General features: G+C 47.5%; 2 protein-coding genes and 1 non-coding gene across 6 annotated transcripts in view; 1 reads left to right on the top strand and 2 right to left on the bottom strand.

The window, feature by feature from the left end:
* Positions 1–7,280, top strand: part of Ube2l3 (ubiquitin conjugating enzyme E2 L3) — a 48,746-nt gene extending 41,466 nt beyond the window's left edge. For all 3 annotated transcript variants that reach the window (XM_021184547.3, XM_085832415.1, XM_085832414.1), the window contains 2 exons: positions 226–412; positions 6,291–7,280. In XM_021184547.3, the coding sequence (XP_021040206.1) occupies positions 226–412; positions 6,291–6,445 (342 nt within the window). In that variant the 3' untranslated portion in view covers positions 6,446–7,280. The remainder of the gene's footprint in view (positions 1–225; positions 413–6,290) is intronic.
* Positions 7,281–9,136: 1,856 nt separating this feature from the next.
* Positions 9,137–9,243, bottom strand: LOC115029673 (U6 spliceosomal RNA). The gene has a single exon (XR_003835223.1). It is a non-coding gene; the product is annotated as a U6 spliceosomal RNA (small nuclear RNA).
* Positions 9,244–9,963: 720 nt separating this feature from the next.
* Positions 9,964–13,736, bottom strand: Ydjc (YdjC chitooligosaccharide deacetylase homolog). Of its 2 annotated transcripts, none has more exons than XM_085832413.1 (5): positions 13,523–13,736; positions 13,277–13,436; positions 12,972–13,071; positions 12,695–12,875; positions 9,964–12,513 (listed from the first exon to the last, which is right to left on the bottom strand). In XM_085832413.1, the coding sequence occupies exons 1-5, from the start codon at positions 13,684–13,686 to the stop codon at positions 12,183–12,185; spliced, it is 936 nt and encodes a 311-aa protein (XP_085688539.1). In that variant the 5' UTR covers positions 13,687–13,736; the 3' UTR covers positions 9,964–12,182. The 2 variants fall into 2 exon arrangements, with proteins under 2 accessions (XP_085688539.1, XP_029326061.1); XM_029470201.2 differs by having other exon boundaries at positions 12,695–12,872; positions 13,523–13,735.
* Positions 13,737–14,003: the final 267 nt, after the last annotated feature.

Below are 14,003 nucleotides of genomic sequence, written 5' to 3'. Positions count from 1 at the left end.
AAACTATCATACTACTAAAAAAGTAGGCTGTAAAATACTTTCATGACATTAATTTCAAACCATTTCACAGTTTACTGAGCATCTTTGCTAGAAATCCTGGTTGGTTGTTGGATAGAGGGCTTTAGTTGATGTATCATTGGTATTAATGAACAATTAAAGCAGCCCTGGCTTAGCCATAGTTATGTGAAGTCTGGTATGTTCATTTTCCCCCTCCTTTTCTTTTAGGACAACCCTCCATATGATAAGGGAGCCTTCAGAATTGAAATCAACTTTCCAGCAGAGTATCCATTCAAACCACCCAAGATCACATTTAAAACAAAGATCTACCACCCTAACATCGATGAGAAGGGGCAGGTCTGTCTGCCAGTCATTAGTGCTGAAAACTGGAAGCCAGCCACCAAGACTGACCAAGGTGAGGCATGCACCTTTCTTCTCCCTGCCTTAGATAGAGCTCTCTTCTGGAAATATTGCTTTGGGATGGAAGCTTGAAGGTTCTCTTTAATCCCCTCTCAGACAGAGTTGAGAAAACTACTACTGTAGCAACTCGAGTGTGTGTAGACGTGCTGCTGAGACCTCACAGTCGTGTTGACTGTGCAGAGGCCCAGGCCCTCGAAGGCACAAAATGATGTGATAGTACCTGATAGGGAGAGTGAGGGTGGTGCTAGATGCATATAGTGGTCATCGCCTAGAGTCAGCCCAGCAGAAAGGCAAGGATTGTAGCTCCATTAGAAGGTTTGGGTAGCATTTCTGTGAAAGCACACAGTTAGCTACCGTGTCTGTAACTTGTTAGAAGTGGGTGTGGCTGTGTGTGTCAGGGACCTCTGATGAGTTAGTACCTTGCCTGGAGAGAAGTGCTTCTGCACCAGGCAGGCCCCTGGTGGCACTGGCCACAGTTGACTCCTGAGGAGTGATGACATGGAGGCTCACAGTCCCTGGGATGCACATGCTTCACCATCTCCTAGGCCTCCTTTATCTTCATATCTGCATATGCAGCCCAGCACTGCTGTTTCAGGCTGGGGGGTGCTCCCCCCTCTCCAGAGAGCCAGATAGGTTGGGGTAGTTTTCTATTCTTTTGCAAAATATACTTATTGGCTATATAAGAATTTCATGCAGCGTGGTGGTGGCACACACCTTTAATACTAGCTAACCTGATCTAAAGAGTGAGTTTTAGGAAGCCAGGACTACAGAGAGAAATGTTACCTTTAAAATTTGGGGTTTTGTTTGTTTTGTTTTGTTTTCATTTCAGGTATAGTGTTAGGATTACTTTTTTTGTGATTTGGGAAAGCTTACGGCTTCTTCCTAGAAAACTAATTACTTGTCTTTGTAGCATGGCTTTGATTTTGATATCTTGGTCAATAATAGCACTTGATGCCATATTTTCCTATCTACCTGTGGCTGTATTATAACCACCATTGAAACTTAGTGGTTTACAGCTGCAGAGATGGTTCAGTGGATGTTGTTCCTGAGAACCTGGGTTCGTTCCCCAGAACCCATACATTAGAGTTCTGTGACTCTAGTTCCAGGAGATCTAATGTCCTCTTCTGGTCTCCAAGGGTACCAACTAGGCTTGCACAGACATACATGCAGGCACAATGCTAATACATTTAAAAGTTAGTTCATTAATTAATTAAAGATAAGGTGAAACTAGCTTAAAGTAGCAGTTTTTTGCTGTTTCTGTATTAGCTGTCTCAAACAGGGCTGGGCACTCTTGGGGCTATTCAGGTAATGTTATTGTGGGGTAAATTGTCCTACTTGTCATCATTCACATGTGTGGCAGTTGGTGCTGGCTAGGTACTTGACTCTCTTTGTGCTGCTTATTCTCCATGAAGAGGATTGGACTTCATAGCAATGGAGGGGCTCTAGGATGAAAGCAGAAGCAACAGGTTACCTACAACTCAGTGTAGTGCTAATACTGCTTTCATGTCCTTTCTGGATCCTATTGGTCAAACAAGTATGTCCTTAGGCAGGGTACTCAGGTTGGTAGAGGTGGATGCATACATAGGCAGAGGAGGGGCCCCTGGCACCAAGTTCCCTTACTGTCTCTATGTGTTTGCCTGAATGTATATTTGTGCACCATGTACATGCAATGCTGGGGAGCTCAGATGGCATCAAATCTCCTGGCTGAAGTTATAAATTCTTGTGAAATGCCACATGAGTGCTAAGGAACTCGGGTCCTATGGAGAGCCATCTCTCTAGCCCCTGTCTCTCTACATACTTAGTGTGGGTTCTGTGGCACTATTGTGGCCATACAGTAGGTGCTTTTGTGTTCAGCATTGGTGTTTGTCTGGTCTTGTTTCCTGGCTGCTGTGCAGCAGTCATCATCCTATATCACCTTCCCTTTTCATGCCTTGCAGTTCTGCATTTCCTAAAGCTGTGAAGTGAGCAGGACACTTGTTCTTCATAGCATCTGCTTGTGGGTTTCTTCTGCCCGTGTCCTTAGGAACGTTTTCATTGATGACTCCTTTCAGATAATGTCATGGTGCTTGTGGTGTGTGTGTGTGGATGTTTCACCTTCATGTATGTGTGTATGTGCTTGCCCAGTGTCTAGGGAGCCCAGAAGAGGGTGTTAATTTCCCTGAAACTGAGCTACTCACAGTTGTAAGCTGTGTGAGCTGCCAGTGTTCTTAACCACTGAGCCATCATTTCTGCTGTGGCACAAAGTCATGTTTAATTAAACAGGTATGGAAAATAAAAATGATAAGGTTAGCAGCTGATGAGATGGCTCAACAGTTAAGAGTACTTGCTCAACAGAGAACTAAAATTTAATTCCCAGCACACATTTGGTGGCTAGCAACCATCTTTAACTACAGTTGCAGATGATTCAATAACCTCTGTAGCATCCACGAACACTGTATACACCCAGGGCTCAGACAAAACACCCATACAGGTAAAATAAAAATAGATGAATCCTTTTTTTTTTTTTGTTTTTTTTTGTTTTTGTTTTTTGTTTTTCGAGACAGGGTTTCTCTGTGTAGCCCTGGCTGTCCTGGAACTCACTTTGTAGACCAGGCTGGCCTCGAACTCAGAAATCTGCCTGCCTCTGCATTCCTGAGCGCTGGGATTAAAGGCGTGTGCCACCACGCCCGGCTAAAATAGATCAATAAAGTTAAAATGTTCTTAGAATAGGATCTGGAGAGATAGCCCGGCAGTTCTTGAGTTCAGTTCCCAGGATCCACGTTGAGTGGGCTAATACCCACGTGTGATTCCAGCTCCAGGGGATTTGATACCCTCTTCTGACCTCTGTGTGCATTCTAACATGAAGACACACACACCCATGCACACATACACATGAATGTGCATGCAATAACCTAGGCATAATGGAGTGGAGTAAGCAATGTGGAAAAATGTTCCTGTGATCCAGCAGGTCAACTTTTAGTTGAATGTGCGCCCTAAAAATGAAAGCATGGATTCACACAAACATTTTAAAAATTACATTCATGTGTGTGTGTGTGTGTGTGTGTATGAGAGAGAGAGAGAGAGAGAGAGAGAGAGAGAGAGAGAGAGAGAGAGAGAGAGAGCTCGAGCATTGAAGGTCAGAGGACAGTTTGAGGGACTACTCAGTTCTTTCCTTCTCCCGTGTGAATACCAGGGATCAAGCTTAGGTAGTGAAGCTTGGAGGTGAGAGCTTTTATCTGGCAGGGATCCCTCTGGCCTGAAACACTTGCATTCATGTTCATTACAGTTCTTTTCATACTAGGCATGAGGGAGAAGCAACTCAAATCAATGGATGTACATAATGTAGTACCTAGTGTTCTTTCTGTTTCTGTAACAGAGCCACTATGACCAAAAGCAGCACGGGAAGGAGAGTTCATTTTAGCTTACATCATGAAGGGCAAGTCAGGTGTGGGGACGCACATCTTTAATCCCAGCACCCTAGAGGCAGAAGCAGGTGGATCTCTGGGTTTGAGGACAGCCAGGACTACACAAAGAAACCATCTCAAAAAATAAAAAACTGAAGTAGAGACAGCAAAATGATGGTGTTTATTGTCTTGCTCCTTGTGGCTTGCTTAGTTTGCTGTTTGTCTTATACACCCCAGTAGCACCATCTATCTGCCTGGGGTGGCACTGCCTACAATGAGCTGAGCCCTCCCACATCAAGTATTAGTCAAGGGAATGCTCTGTAGACTTGCCTACAGGCCAGCAGAAAGTGGTCTCTCATCCCAGATGATCCTGGCCTTAACTTACATCAGTGTGACCAAAGACAACAGTGGTCTTTCCATACAGTGACATACTGTTAAGCCATAAAAAAAGTATGAGCCGGCGTGGTGGCGCAAGCCTTTAATCCCAGCACTTGGGAGGCAGAGGCAGGCAGATTTCTGAGTTCGAGGCCAGCCTGGTCTACAGAGTGAGTTCCAGGACAGCCAGGTGATACAGAGAAACCCTGTGGGGGGGGGGGGGGATGATGAAGTATGAATATATGGTAGAAGATATACACACTCGAAAAATAGGATGCTATATGAAATAATTACTCTCATAAAAACAAGATATGTGATTCTGTAGATGGATTGTGGATATGTAGCCCAAGTTGGCCTTGAACTATGGACCCTTGTCTTTTTTTCTTTCCTTCTCTTTTTTTTTTGGGGGGGGGGTTTCAAGACAGGGTTTCTCTGTGTAGCCCTGGCTATCGTGGAACTCACTCTGTAGACCAAGCTGGCCTTGAACTCAGAAATCCGCCTGCCTCTGCCTCCCGAGTGCTAGGATTAAAGGCATGCGCCACCACGCCCGGCTTTGTCTTATGTTTTTAAGTGATATAATTTCAATGGTGATGCTAGCACATCTACTTACAGCTTATGAATTTGGGAATCTGTGTACCTTGTAACTTCTCAGTCAGTACAGCACTTTCTGTGGTAAGTCCTGTTCCTATAGTTCGTCTGAGCTTGGGTCATTGTTGACAGGTGCAGCTTCATAATATGCTTCCCCTCCCCCACCCCACCCAGTGATTAGAAGTGTCCTGAGTAGAGTGTATCATACAAGAGTAGGAACCTACTACCACTAACTGCCTACAGAAGTGACCCTATGTATAGACAAGTATAAAAGTGACTAGGCCTACTCTCTGCAGAGCACTGGAGAATGGGACTGACTGGAGCCAGGAGGTCCAGATGTTCTGTACTGTCTAGAAGATGGTCTGTGCTACCCTTGTTTTCATTTTGAATGAGTGAATGTATTAAGTATATAGCAAGCCGGAGTAAAGAGTAAATAGTGCTGGGAGTGCTGGCACACACACCTTTAGTCCCAGACCTCGGGGCAGAGGCAGGGGAACTCTGCGATTTCAAGAGTAGCCAGGCTTACTTAGTAAGTTCCAGGTCAGCCATGCTACATAGTGAGAGCCTTTCAGAAGATGAGGAATGAGGGCTCCAGGTAGTGTGGCACCCACATGAGTGAGGCAGGGCTTCTTTAAAGGTGGCCAGTTGGAGTCTACCGAGAGAAGCCCAGGCAGAGCAGTTTCTTCAGGTGAGAATTCCATATACAAACAAATTGCACATGGAAAGAACTTCAGCACAACAGAAACTTAACAAATCAGCTGCAGTTCCTGGTTAGGCTTTCTCTCGATGACTGAGCTTCCAGCTTTCCACCTCTTTCCCACTGCAGGCATCTCTGTATGGTGAGATAAAGTAGAAACGTATTGTTGGGAATGACTCACCTTCTGTCTTCAAGGCACAGCTGTGTTTTCTCTTAGGCTTTCTTGTTGTTCTCTACTTGCTGTCGCTGCATTGGGGGCATAGTGTTCGTCCTCAGATAAGGGGCCTTGGAAGGTACCTGATGTCATCATGCTTGGTTCTGAAATTGGAGGGACAGGCAGCCCCTCTTCCAAAGCCAGCTTCTCAGTGAGTCAAAACAGCACATGACAGTTCACCAGTAAAATGTGCATCCCACCAAGGTGAGGCTGCGATCAGTCAGCCGTTAACTAAGCTGTAATCTGTCTCTCCTGATTACAGAAGTTGAATTCTGGTGGTCAGAATTTTGAATACACAGAAGGCCACTTTGTCTTTAAAGCACATTTGTGGGCATGAGACATAGTTCACTTGGTACTGAGCCAGCCAGAGTGTGCTGTGTATGGAGTCACCCTGACTTCGTAGAAACAAATATAGTGGCATTGGGCTGTAACCTAAAACTCAGGAGGGTCAGGAATTCAAGAAATTGTGATTTCTAACTACAAATCTGAAAAAGGGAGCAAGCTGGGTTTGAGTCAGTGTAGGGAGAGGTTTCAGTTTCTCTCCTGAGATTAGTAGCATCTTGCCTGTGCTGTTTGAGTCCATTTTAACCCCAATGCCTTATCTTTCTCTTCGCAGTAATCCAGTCCCTCATAGCACTGGTGAATGACCCCCAGCCTGAGCACCCACTCCGGGCTGACCTAGCTGAAGAATACTCTAAGGACCGTAAAAAATTCTGTAAGAATGCTGAAGAGTTTACAAAGAAATATGGGGAAAAGCGACCTGTGGACTAAAATCTGCCATGAGTGATTTCAGCAAGTTTGAGCAGAGACCCCGAGCAGTGCATTCAGACACCCCGCAAAGCAGGACTCTGTGGAAATTGACACGTGCCACCAACTGGCGTCCGCTTGTGGCAGTTACTAACTTTCTACAGTTTTCTTAATCAAAAGTGGTCTAGGTAACCTGTAAAGAAGGATTAAAAAATTCAGATGTTCTAGTTCTGCTTGCTTTGTTTTAAAAATCACTGCTTTAGTCTACTTCAAAAGAATGGCATTTCTTTTCTTGCCCAAATCTACTCAAAGTTGCAGTTAGCCCAGAAGGTTTAAAGAAAAAGGTTGTGGTTTCTTCCCCCTTCCCCTCTCCCCACTTTTCGATTCCCATTTCCACAGACCAAGGCCCCAGCTCCCCACAGAGGTGGCCGCAGCACTGACAAAGTTTCCTGTGCCAACACTGCCTGTGGGTAATGACTAGCTCAAGTACCCCATTCCAGCTTAGTGATGTCTTTAAAAAATTATAAAACAGTATCAATACCCTGTCCCAAAGGAACATCCATGCAAAACAAAGAGAAGCCGTCTTTACGTAAAATTTTAGCAAAGGGTTTCCACAGTAATAATAGACCCAACAGACAGACCCCCATGGTCCCTATCTGTAGTCCGACTGTGCTGGCTGGGTCTTTTTAGGGAACCCTGTTATACCAGGTTTGTGGTGACCTTTGAGGGAGGGTCTGCCAGCAGAGAATACAGTGCACTTGTGTGATGAATTTCTCTCAAAAGGCTGACAGTCAGCAGCCCTTCCTGAAGCTGTGGTAGAAGACCTGGTCATCACAGACAAAAAAAAAAAAAGCCAGAATATTCTTTTGAAATTTCAAGCTTCTCTACCACCAAGCTCTGATAGGATGTGCCAAGGAGAGCTCCCACTCCTGAGCACAGCAGGCCACCACTGCCACCCTCCTCACGGCTTACCCTCGGCGGGGTCAGCCACGATGGCTCTGCCTCTCTCAGAGCAGCTGCTGGGACAGCCCAGAACAGGGTGGCTTTTCCCCTCCCTCTGGACTCCAAGCTTTTCCAGTCCAGCTCCACTTGAAGCTCACTCAATAATATCCTTTCAGTGTGTTTTATATTGTTTTGATTGCCTTTTTTTTGTAGAAATAAAATTTGAGCTTAGAATTTATCATCAAATGAACTCTGTCAAGATTTGAATGTTAAATGTCTTTTCAAGGGAAGTGGGACAGACTGTCCTTGACGCAGTAGTGACACCCTGAGGAAGCTGATGGCCTGACTGCCTGTGTTCACCAACTCACTTCTGCTACTAGGGGTCTAATCCTGTGGAGAAGACTGCCTCAAGAAACCTTGCTTTCTGCTTTAACCTTATTTCTATAACTTCCTGGCTATACCTAGGCTTGCAGACTTGGGAGACAGCTCTGGGTTTTGCCTATAAAAGAAGTAAGACATGTCCTCTCAGGCAGTGTAACACTATTTAGTTTTCCAAGTGTTTGGCTCCTATGGTGCATAAATGAACTATGCTTTAGTTCAAGTTATGCATGGGGCAGGTTTCTGGAGACTTCCATATGTCCAGGATGGTCAGAGCCCTGGGCCTGTGATTCTACATCTGTCTCTTCATTGGCAGAAAAGTGACAATGGATTTTATTTCACTCATATTCAGATTTGTAATAAAATGCCAAACTCTGTCAGAATTGTCCAAGCAAACCACCATTTTGTTCATGTTGCTTTTCTGAATCTAGAGATAGTCCAGCTGTCTCATTGCTTAGCTCTACCTGCCTGTTACCCGTCACTGCTCTCTGCTCACTATGGGAGGGTACTCTTATGCCAGCAGCCCCTCTCAGGGACTCTCAGCCCCATTGTTGACAACCATGGCCTACCCTGCCTTGGAGTCAGTGGTGTCCCTCTGGGCTTGCATGCCTTGTCCTGTCCAGCCCTGCCCCGAGCAGGCTCTGAGCAAGGTGGCAGGGAGACCTGTGGAGCAGCCAGCCACCCACCCCTGACCCAAGTTGGCTCAGGAATTCACATCCCCCTGGTTCCTTGAAGTGCCCGGGTCTCGTCCTGCTCTTTCCACAATGGCAGAGAATAGGCTTTCTAAGATGCTGTGACCCCATTCTGTCCTTAATAAAAATGTTCTCAGACATTAGATTGGGTGTATGGGTTTCTTTGGGGATGGGCATTGCTGAGGGTGGGGGCGGCTATTTGGAGACTAGAGAGTAGTGACTGGGCCTCTAATCTTTCCTCCACTTCTCAGCCTCCAAAACAGGTGTGCAAGTGGTTCTGTCTGCCAGGTAGAAGTAGATAGGGGAATCAACACTGGGAAAATCTCAAGAGACCCCATGGCTATCAAGGAGACTGGCACGTGTCACTTCCATCCTTGTAGCTCCAAGAAAGTATGAACTTAATTTAGCAAAGTTGATTAGCACAAGTCAAGAAGAGAGGTTTGATCAAGGTCTCAGAACGCAACATTATGTATCTTAGGCCTTTTCCTTGAATCCTAGTCCTATCTGGAGACTCACTGAGGTTCCCAGAGAGCTACCGCTAAGGCACTGTAGCAGTAACATCAGTTGGGCACAGGCCTGCGACGTGGGCACCAGATGGGATTGAGGTACCTTCTTAGTTGTCTCTGCTGATCTTTTTTTTTTTTTTAATATTTTTTATTAGGTATTTTCCTCATTTACATTTCCAATGCTATCCCAAAAGTCCAAAAATATGGAACACTTCACGAATTTACGTGTCATCCTTGCGCAGGGGCCATGCTAATCTTCTCTGTATCGTTCCAATTTTAGTACATGTGCTGCCAAAGTGAGCACGTCTCTGCCGATCTTGTAGGAATACTTCCTAGAATGTCATGTTACCTTTGCCTCCAGACATTCCTGGGGCACTGCTGGTTTTGTCCCAATCATACTCCTTCCTTAGCCCACTTCACTCTCCCTCCCCAGCATGTTTCCCTTTAAGGGAGTGTGTAGTTCATAATTCCCATATCCCCTTTATCCTTACCTTTTACTCCCAAGGCTCCTGTGGCCAAAGGCCCATGGTTCCCCCACTGCTGAATAAGCAGTTTGTAAGGCACTCAACTTTTATTTGGTGTGTCCCCACACATGCTGTGCAGTCTAGTTGAGGGAGAAGTCAAGTTTGGCTTTTCCTGCCCTGCTCATGTCCAGTGTGAGCAAACAGTACTACCCCTTTACTCTCAGTACTACAGAGAGTAAGGCTGAGGAAGAGATAGACTGCAACAGGGTGCCCAGCCCAGGCTATGCCTGGTGAATGGCATTTCCTGGATGACCACACAGTTCAGTTCTTAAGACAGCAATCCTGGGAAAACAGACAGTACAGACCACATACCCAGTGCTATGCCCAAGGTGCAGGGAAGGAAGCCTCCAGGGGACCTTCCTTTTCCTCCAGTGTGGCCTAGATCACACTGATTTTCCATCGGTAAGCTGGGCAGTATCCCAGCAGAACAGAACTCAGCAAAGCCTTCTGAGTACTCCACTGTAGAGTCACACTCCAAGGGCTGTCTCTAGAAACATGGGGAAGTGAATAGAAAACTTGGTCACAGACATTGCAGTGTTGAACCAGCCCAGGCCAAGGTCCAGGAAGGTTATAATAGACTGGAGCCTACCAAGGGAATGAAGGCAAGGGAGGAGGAGGAGGCATTCCTTCTGAAAGCCACAAAAGTCTTACCAGGCCAAATGAGAGCTTCCTTTCCTCCCAGCCCCCAGCTGCAGGATGGATGTAAGTCATGTCAAATTCAAAGCCCCACTCTACAACTCCCACTTCTAAGTCTGTAGTGGGGGGCCTGGGACATGTAAGGGCTGGAGGTGTTGTTTAGTTGATAGGAAGCCTTGGGCTTAATTCTAAAACCATGTTACCTGGGACTGACAGACAGTGCACACTTGCAATCCCAGCATTTGAGAAGTGGAGGCAGGAAGACCTGAAGTTCAGTGTCATCATTGGCAATATGAGTATCAAAGACAGCCCAGCTGTCTTGCCTAGCATGCATGTGTGAAACTATAGACTCAGTCCCCACTACCAAAAGGAGGACCACGTATTCCATCAGCCTTTCCATCCTCAGAAACAGTGTGAGGCTATGCTCTTCCCTTCTACTCCCTACTGCCCACAGAGCATCCAGACATCATCAGACATCACTAGAATCCTAGTTTCTCATCTCAGCAGACTACTTTCCTGGGGAAATGTAACACTCCGTTTTCCATCTGTCCCCTGAAATGACTTACATATAACATTACTTTCCCAAAAAAGACAACGAAAACTACTTCTATAGTATGTATATAAAGTCTGTGTGGGGTTGTGGCAGCCAGATGAGGACAACTTTTAGAAGTTGATTATTACCTTCCACCAGAATACCAGGGATCAAACTCAAGTATTTTTACCAACTGAGCCCATCTTGCTGCCCCTCCCCACAGATAACCTCTTTTTAAATCAAAATTATGGTTATCATGTGCCTCCCCAGAGCACCCTAATGAATCTTCTGTTCCCCTCCCTTAAGAAAGAGAAGGGCCGGGCATGGTGGCGCACGCCTTTAATCCCAGCACGCAGGAGGCAGAAGCAAGCAGATTTCTGAGTTCGAGGCCAGCCTGGTCTACAGAGTGACTTCCAAGGACAGCCAGGGCTATATAGAGAAACCCTGTCTTGAAAGAAAGAAAGAAAGAAAAAAGAATGGGGGTGGAGAGATGGCTCAGCGATTAAAAAGCACAGACTGCTCTTCCAGAGCAGAGTTCAATTCCCAGCAACCACATGGTGCTCAAAACCATCTATAATGGGATCGGATGTCTGCTTCTGGTGCATCTAAAGATAGATACAGTGTACTCATCATATAAATAAAGACATTTAAAAATTCATTTATTTGTTATCTGTAAGTACACTCTAGCTGTCTTTAGACACTCCAGAAGAGGGTGTCAGATCTTCATATGGATGTTTGTGAGCTGTGGTTGCTGGGGTTTGAACTCAGGACCTTCAGAAGAACAGTCAGTGCTCTTAACTGCTGAGCCATCTCACCAGCCCCGGAATACATTTTTGTTTGTTTGTTTGTTTGTTTAAGAAAAGAATGTAGGCATGGCTAGGGCACAGTGGTGTGTGCTTGCAGTCTCAACTAGTCGGTGGTGGTGGACAATCCCTTGAGCCTGACTCGAAGGCTAGTCTGAGCAATGTGGTAAGATACCATCTCAAAAAGAAAACATGTGCCATGGTATGCATATTACTCCCCCAACACAAACAAGTGTATGTAATATTTTTCTAAAAAAGGATTTAAAACATGTAAGCATGTGCAGAATTGGAATGTGAAGATGTTTTTGTGTGTCTTGGTCTGAGCCTCTAAGGAGTTCTCTGTGCCCACTCTTATTTCTCTGAAGGATACCTGGACACTTTATAAACCAGCCAAATCTGAAAGACATAATTTTATTAACATACCAGCCTCTTCCCATTGCTCTTAAACAAGTGGTTGTAACTACAACACGAACTGGCACCAAATAATCGCTCAGCTGGCCTTACGTCCAGATGTCACAGACTGGGCCTCCCTGCAGCCAGGCAAGGCTGCCCAAGGTCAGCCTTCTACTCAGCCTAGAGGACCTGGGAACGGGATTTAGTGGCTTTTCACTCTAGGAAGTCAGACCCTGCTCCAAGGCCTGACTGAACTGGAACTTTAGCCTTGGCCTTCCTCCTTAGTTATAGGCAGTTTGTAGCTGGCCTTCGGTGTCTGAGTGAGGACGGCTCCAGGAAAGGTTCCAGAGTTGCCTCACAAGGGGACCCCTTCCCCGGGCCTTTTGGAATCCAGGTCATCTATGGCGCAGAGCTGCACACCATTTTGGGCCAGCCAAGCCCGCAAAGTGGGTGCTGTGAGAACGTGCAGCTCATGTAGCCTCTCCCAAGAACAAGAGAACGCATCTGGGCCCTCACCGCAGCCCCCTGCTGGAGGCACACTGGGGTATCCGGGATGTGCCATCAGCTCGGCAGTCAGGGCGTGGCCAGCAGGGATATCTTCCAGGGCCCGCGCCAGTGACCCCAAGACTCGGTGAGCAGACATATGCCGGCCACAAGTGCTCAGGCCCACAAAGGCATCGGTCCACCTGTGAGTGCCAGGATATCAGAGGTGTTGCCTCAAGGACCGGTCGGGATAGGCAGAGGGTGGAGCAGGACAGTAGGTCAACTCCTAACTTTTTTTTTTTTTTTGGTTGAGAAAAACCAACCAAAACTGGGACCTTTGGGGACGCGGCAGGGTTGGATGTAGTTGGGGAGGCTGATGCTCACCGCAGGCCGTGGCGAGAGAAGGGGCCAATTGCGGCCCGGGCATCGCGCTCCACCGTGCAGGCGAAGGCGCGCGCTGGCGCTTCGAGCCACGCGCAGCTGCCCACGCCACGTTCTGCCGGCAGCCGTGTGAAGCGGACCCCGTACGCCTGCAGCGCCTCGGCGAACACCTGACACACGCCTGCTTGGAGGGGTGGGCGCAGAGGGGAGTCTCCATCGACCTCCCATCAACCCTGGAAAGAAGCCCGCCCCCCGCCCTGGGAGGTATCAAGCCGCGTACCTGGGAGCACATGCACGTGCTGGTGACCGTCCACGTGCGTGGGGGACCTGCCCAGCAACTCCCGGAAGCGGCTGAGTTGAGCTTCTAGTTCCTCACGGACCTGAAGGGAGGGGCACAGATACTATGAGCTTCGGGAAGCAGCCACAAAACTAGGAGCTCCGTCTGGCGCCACGATGCGACTGCTCCAGCCTTTGAACTAGAGAGTATACCCAGCATCCGCTTTTGACCCAACGACTTCCATGATACCCTCTGGGCTGAGATTTGAAGATCAAGATGAATATTCCCCTGTAGCCACGCCTCCGCACCTGGGGCAAAGCAACGTCTCCAGCCGCTAAGGCCTCCCGAAATCCCATCTTGCCGAGAAAGAAGCCTTCCGGGCTGAGGAGCGACGAGGCGTTGTGGCGGGCCGGGCCCACCGGACGGCCCTCAGACAGGTTGGCATGAAGACCCGTGGGAATGCTGTGCCTACGGGCAGAGCGCGAGAGCGATCACTGACTGCCACCAAGTGGGAGCCCCTAAACCAGCCGGGTCCTGTAGGGGACCGCCCTCACCTGCGGGCCAGCTCGGCCGCACTCTCTGCGGCTGTGCCGTTAACCAGCAGTGACACGCTGGTCACAGTTCCTGCCAGGAAGGCCTCTACGATGCCCTCATCGCGCCGGGGGCAATAACCAAAGTCATCAGCGGTGACAACCAGCCGCACGCGGGGAAAAGCCATGGCTGCCAAACCCTGGCTGGAGAGCAGAGGGAATAGGTTGGAGCATCCAGACCCCGCCCTCGAACGCTGCCGAGGCCCCACCCCGACGCACACGCCTAAATGCGGCTGCACGCCGCCATTGTTCTCGCCACCTAGAGGTCTCTGAATGTCCTACTAAAGCTCTGCAAATTTTATGTTTTTGTTCGTGTGTGTGTGTTTATGTTTATGTATATATACATATATATACACATATGTATGTATATACGTGTATACACATGTGTGTGTATAGTGTGTGTGTGTGCATGCATGCGCGCCTGGTTTTGATCCACAATGTGAAC

Source organism: Mus caroli, unplaced genomic scaffold, assembly GCF_978045245.1.
Source record: "Mus caroli unplaced genomic scaffold, Mus_caroli_1 scaffold_17, whole genome shotgun sequence".
Taxonomy (NCBI): Eukaryota; Metazoa; Chordata; class Mammalia; order Rodentia; family Muridae; genus Mus; species Mus caroli.
The sequence above is the reverse complement of the archived record's forward strand: the minus strand, read 5'-3'. Positions and strand labels throughout refer to the sequence as shown.

Excerpts from the sequence above, each read along its gene's own strand:
- Ydjc (XM_085832413.1), bottom strand. The coding sequence starts at position 13,686 with ATGGCTTTTCCCCGCGTGCGGCTGGTTGTCACCGCTGATGACTTTGGT. Across the intron at positions 13,072-13,276 it reads GAGACGTTGCTTTGCCCCAG|GTCCGTGAGGAACTAGAAGC; the intron begins GTGCGGAGGCGT and ends CCCTCCCTTCAG. Across the intron at positions 12,876-12,971 it reads GCACGTGCATGTGCTCCCAG|CAGGCGTGTGTCAGGTGTTC; the intron begins GTACGCGGCTTG and ends CACCCCTCCAAG.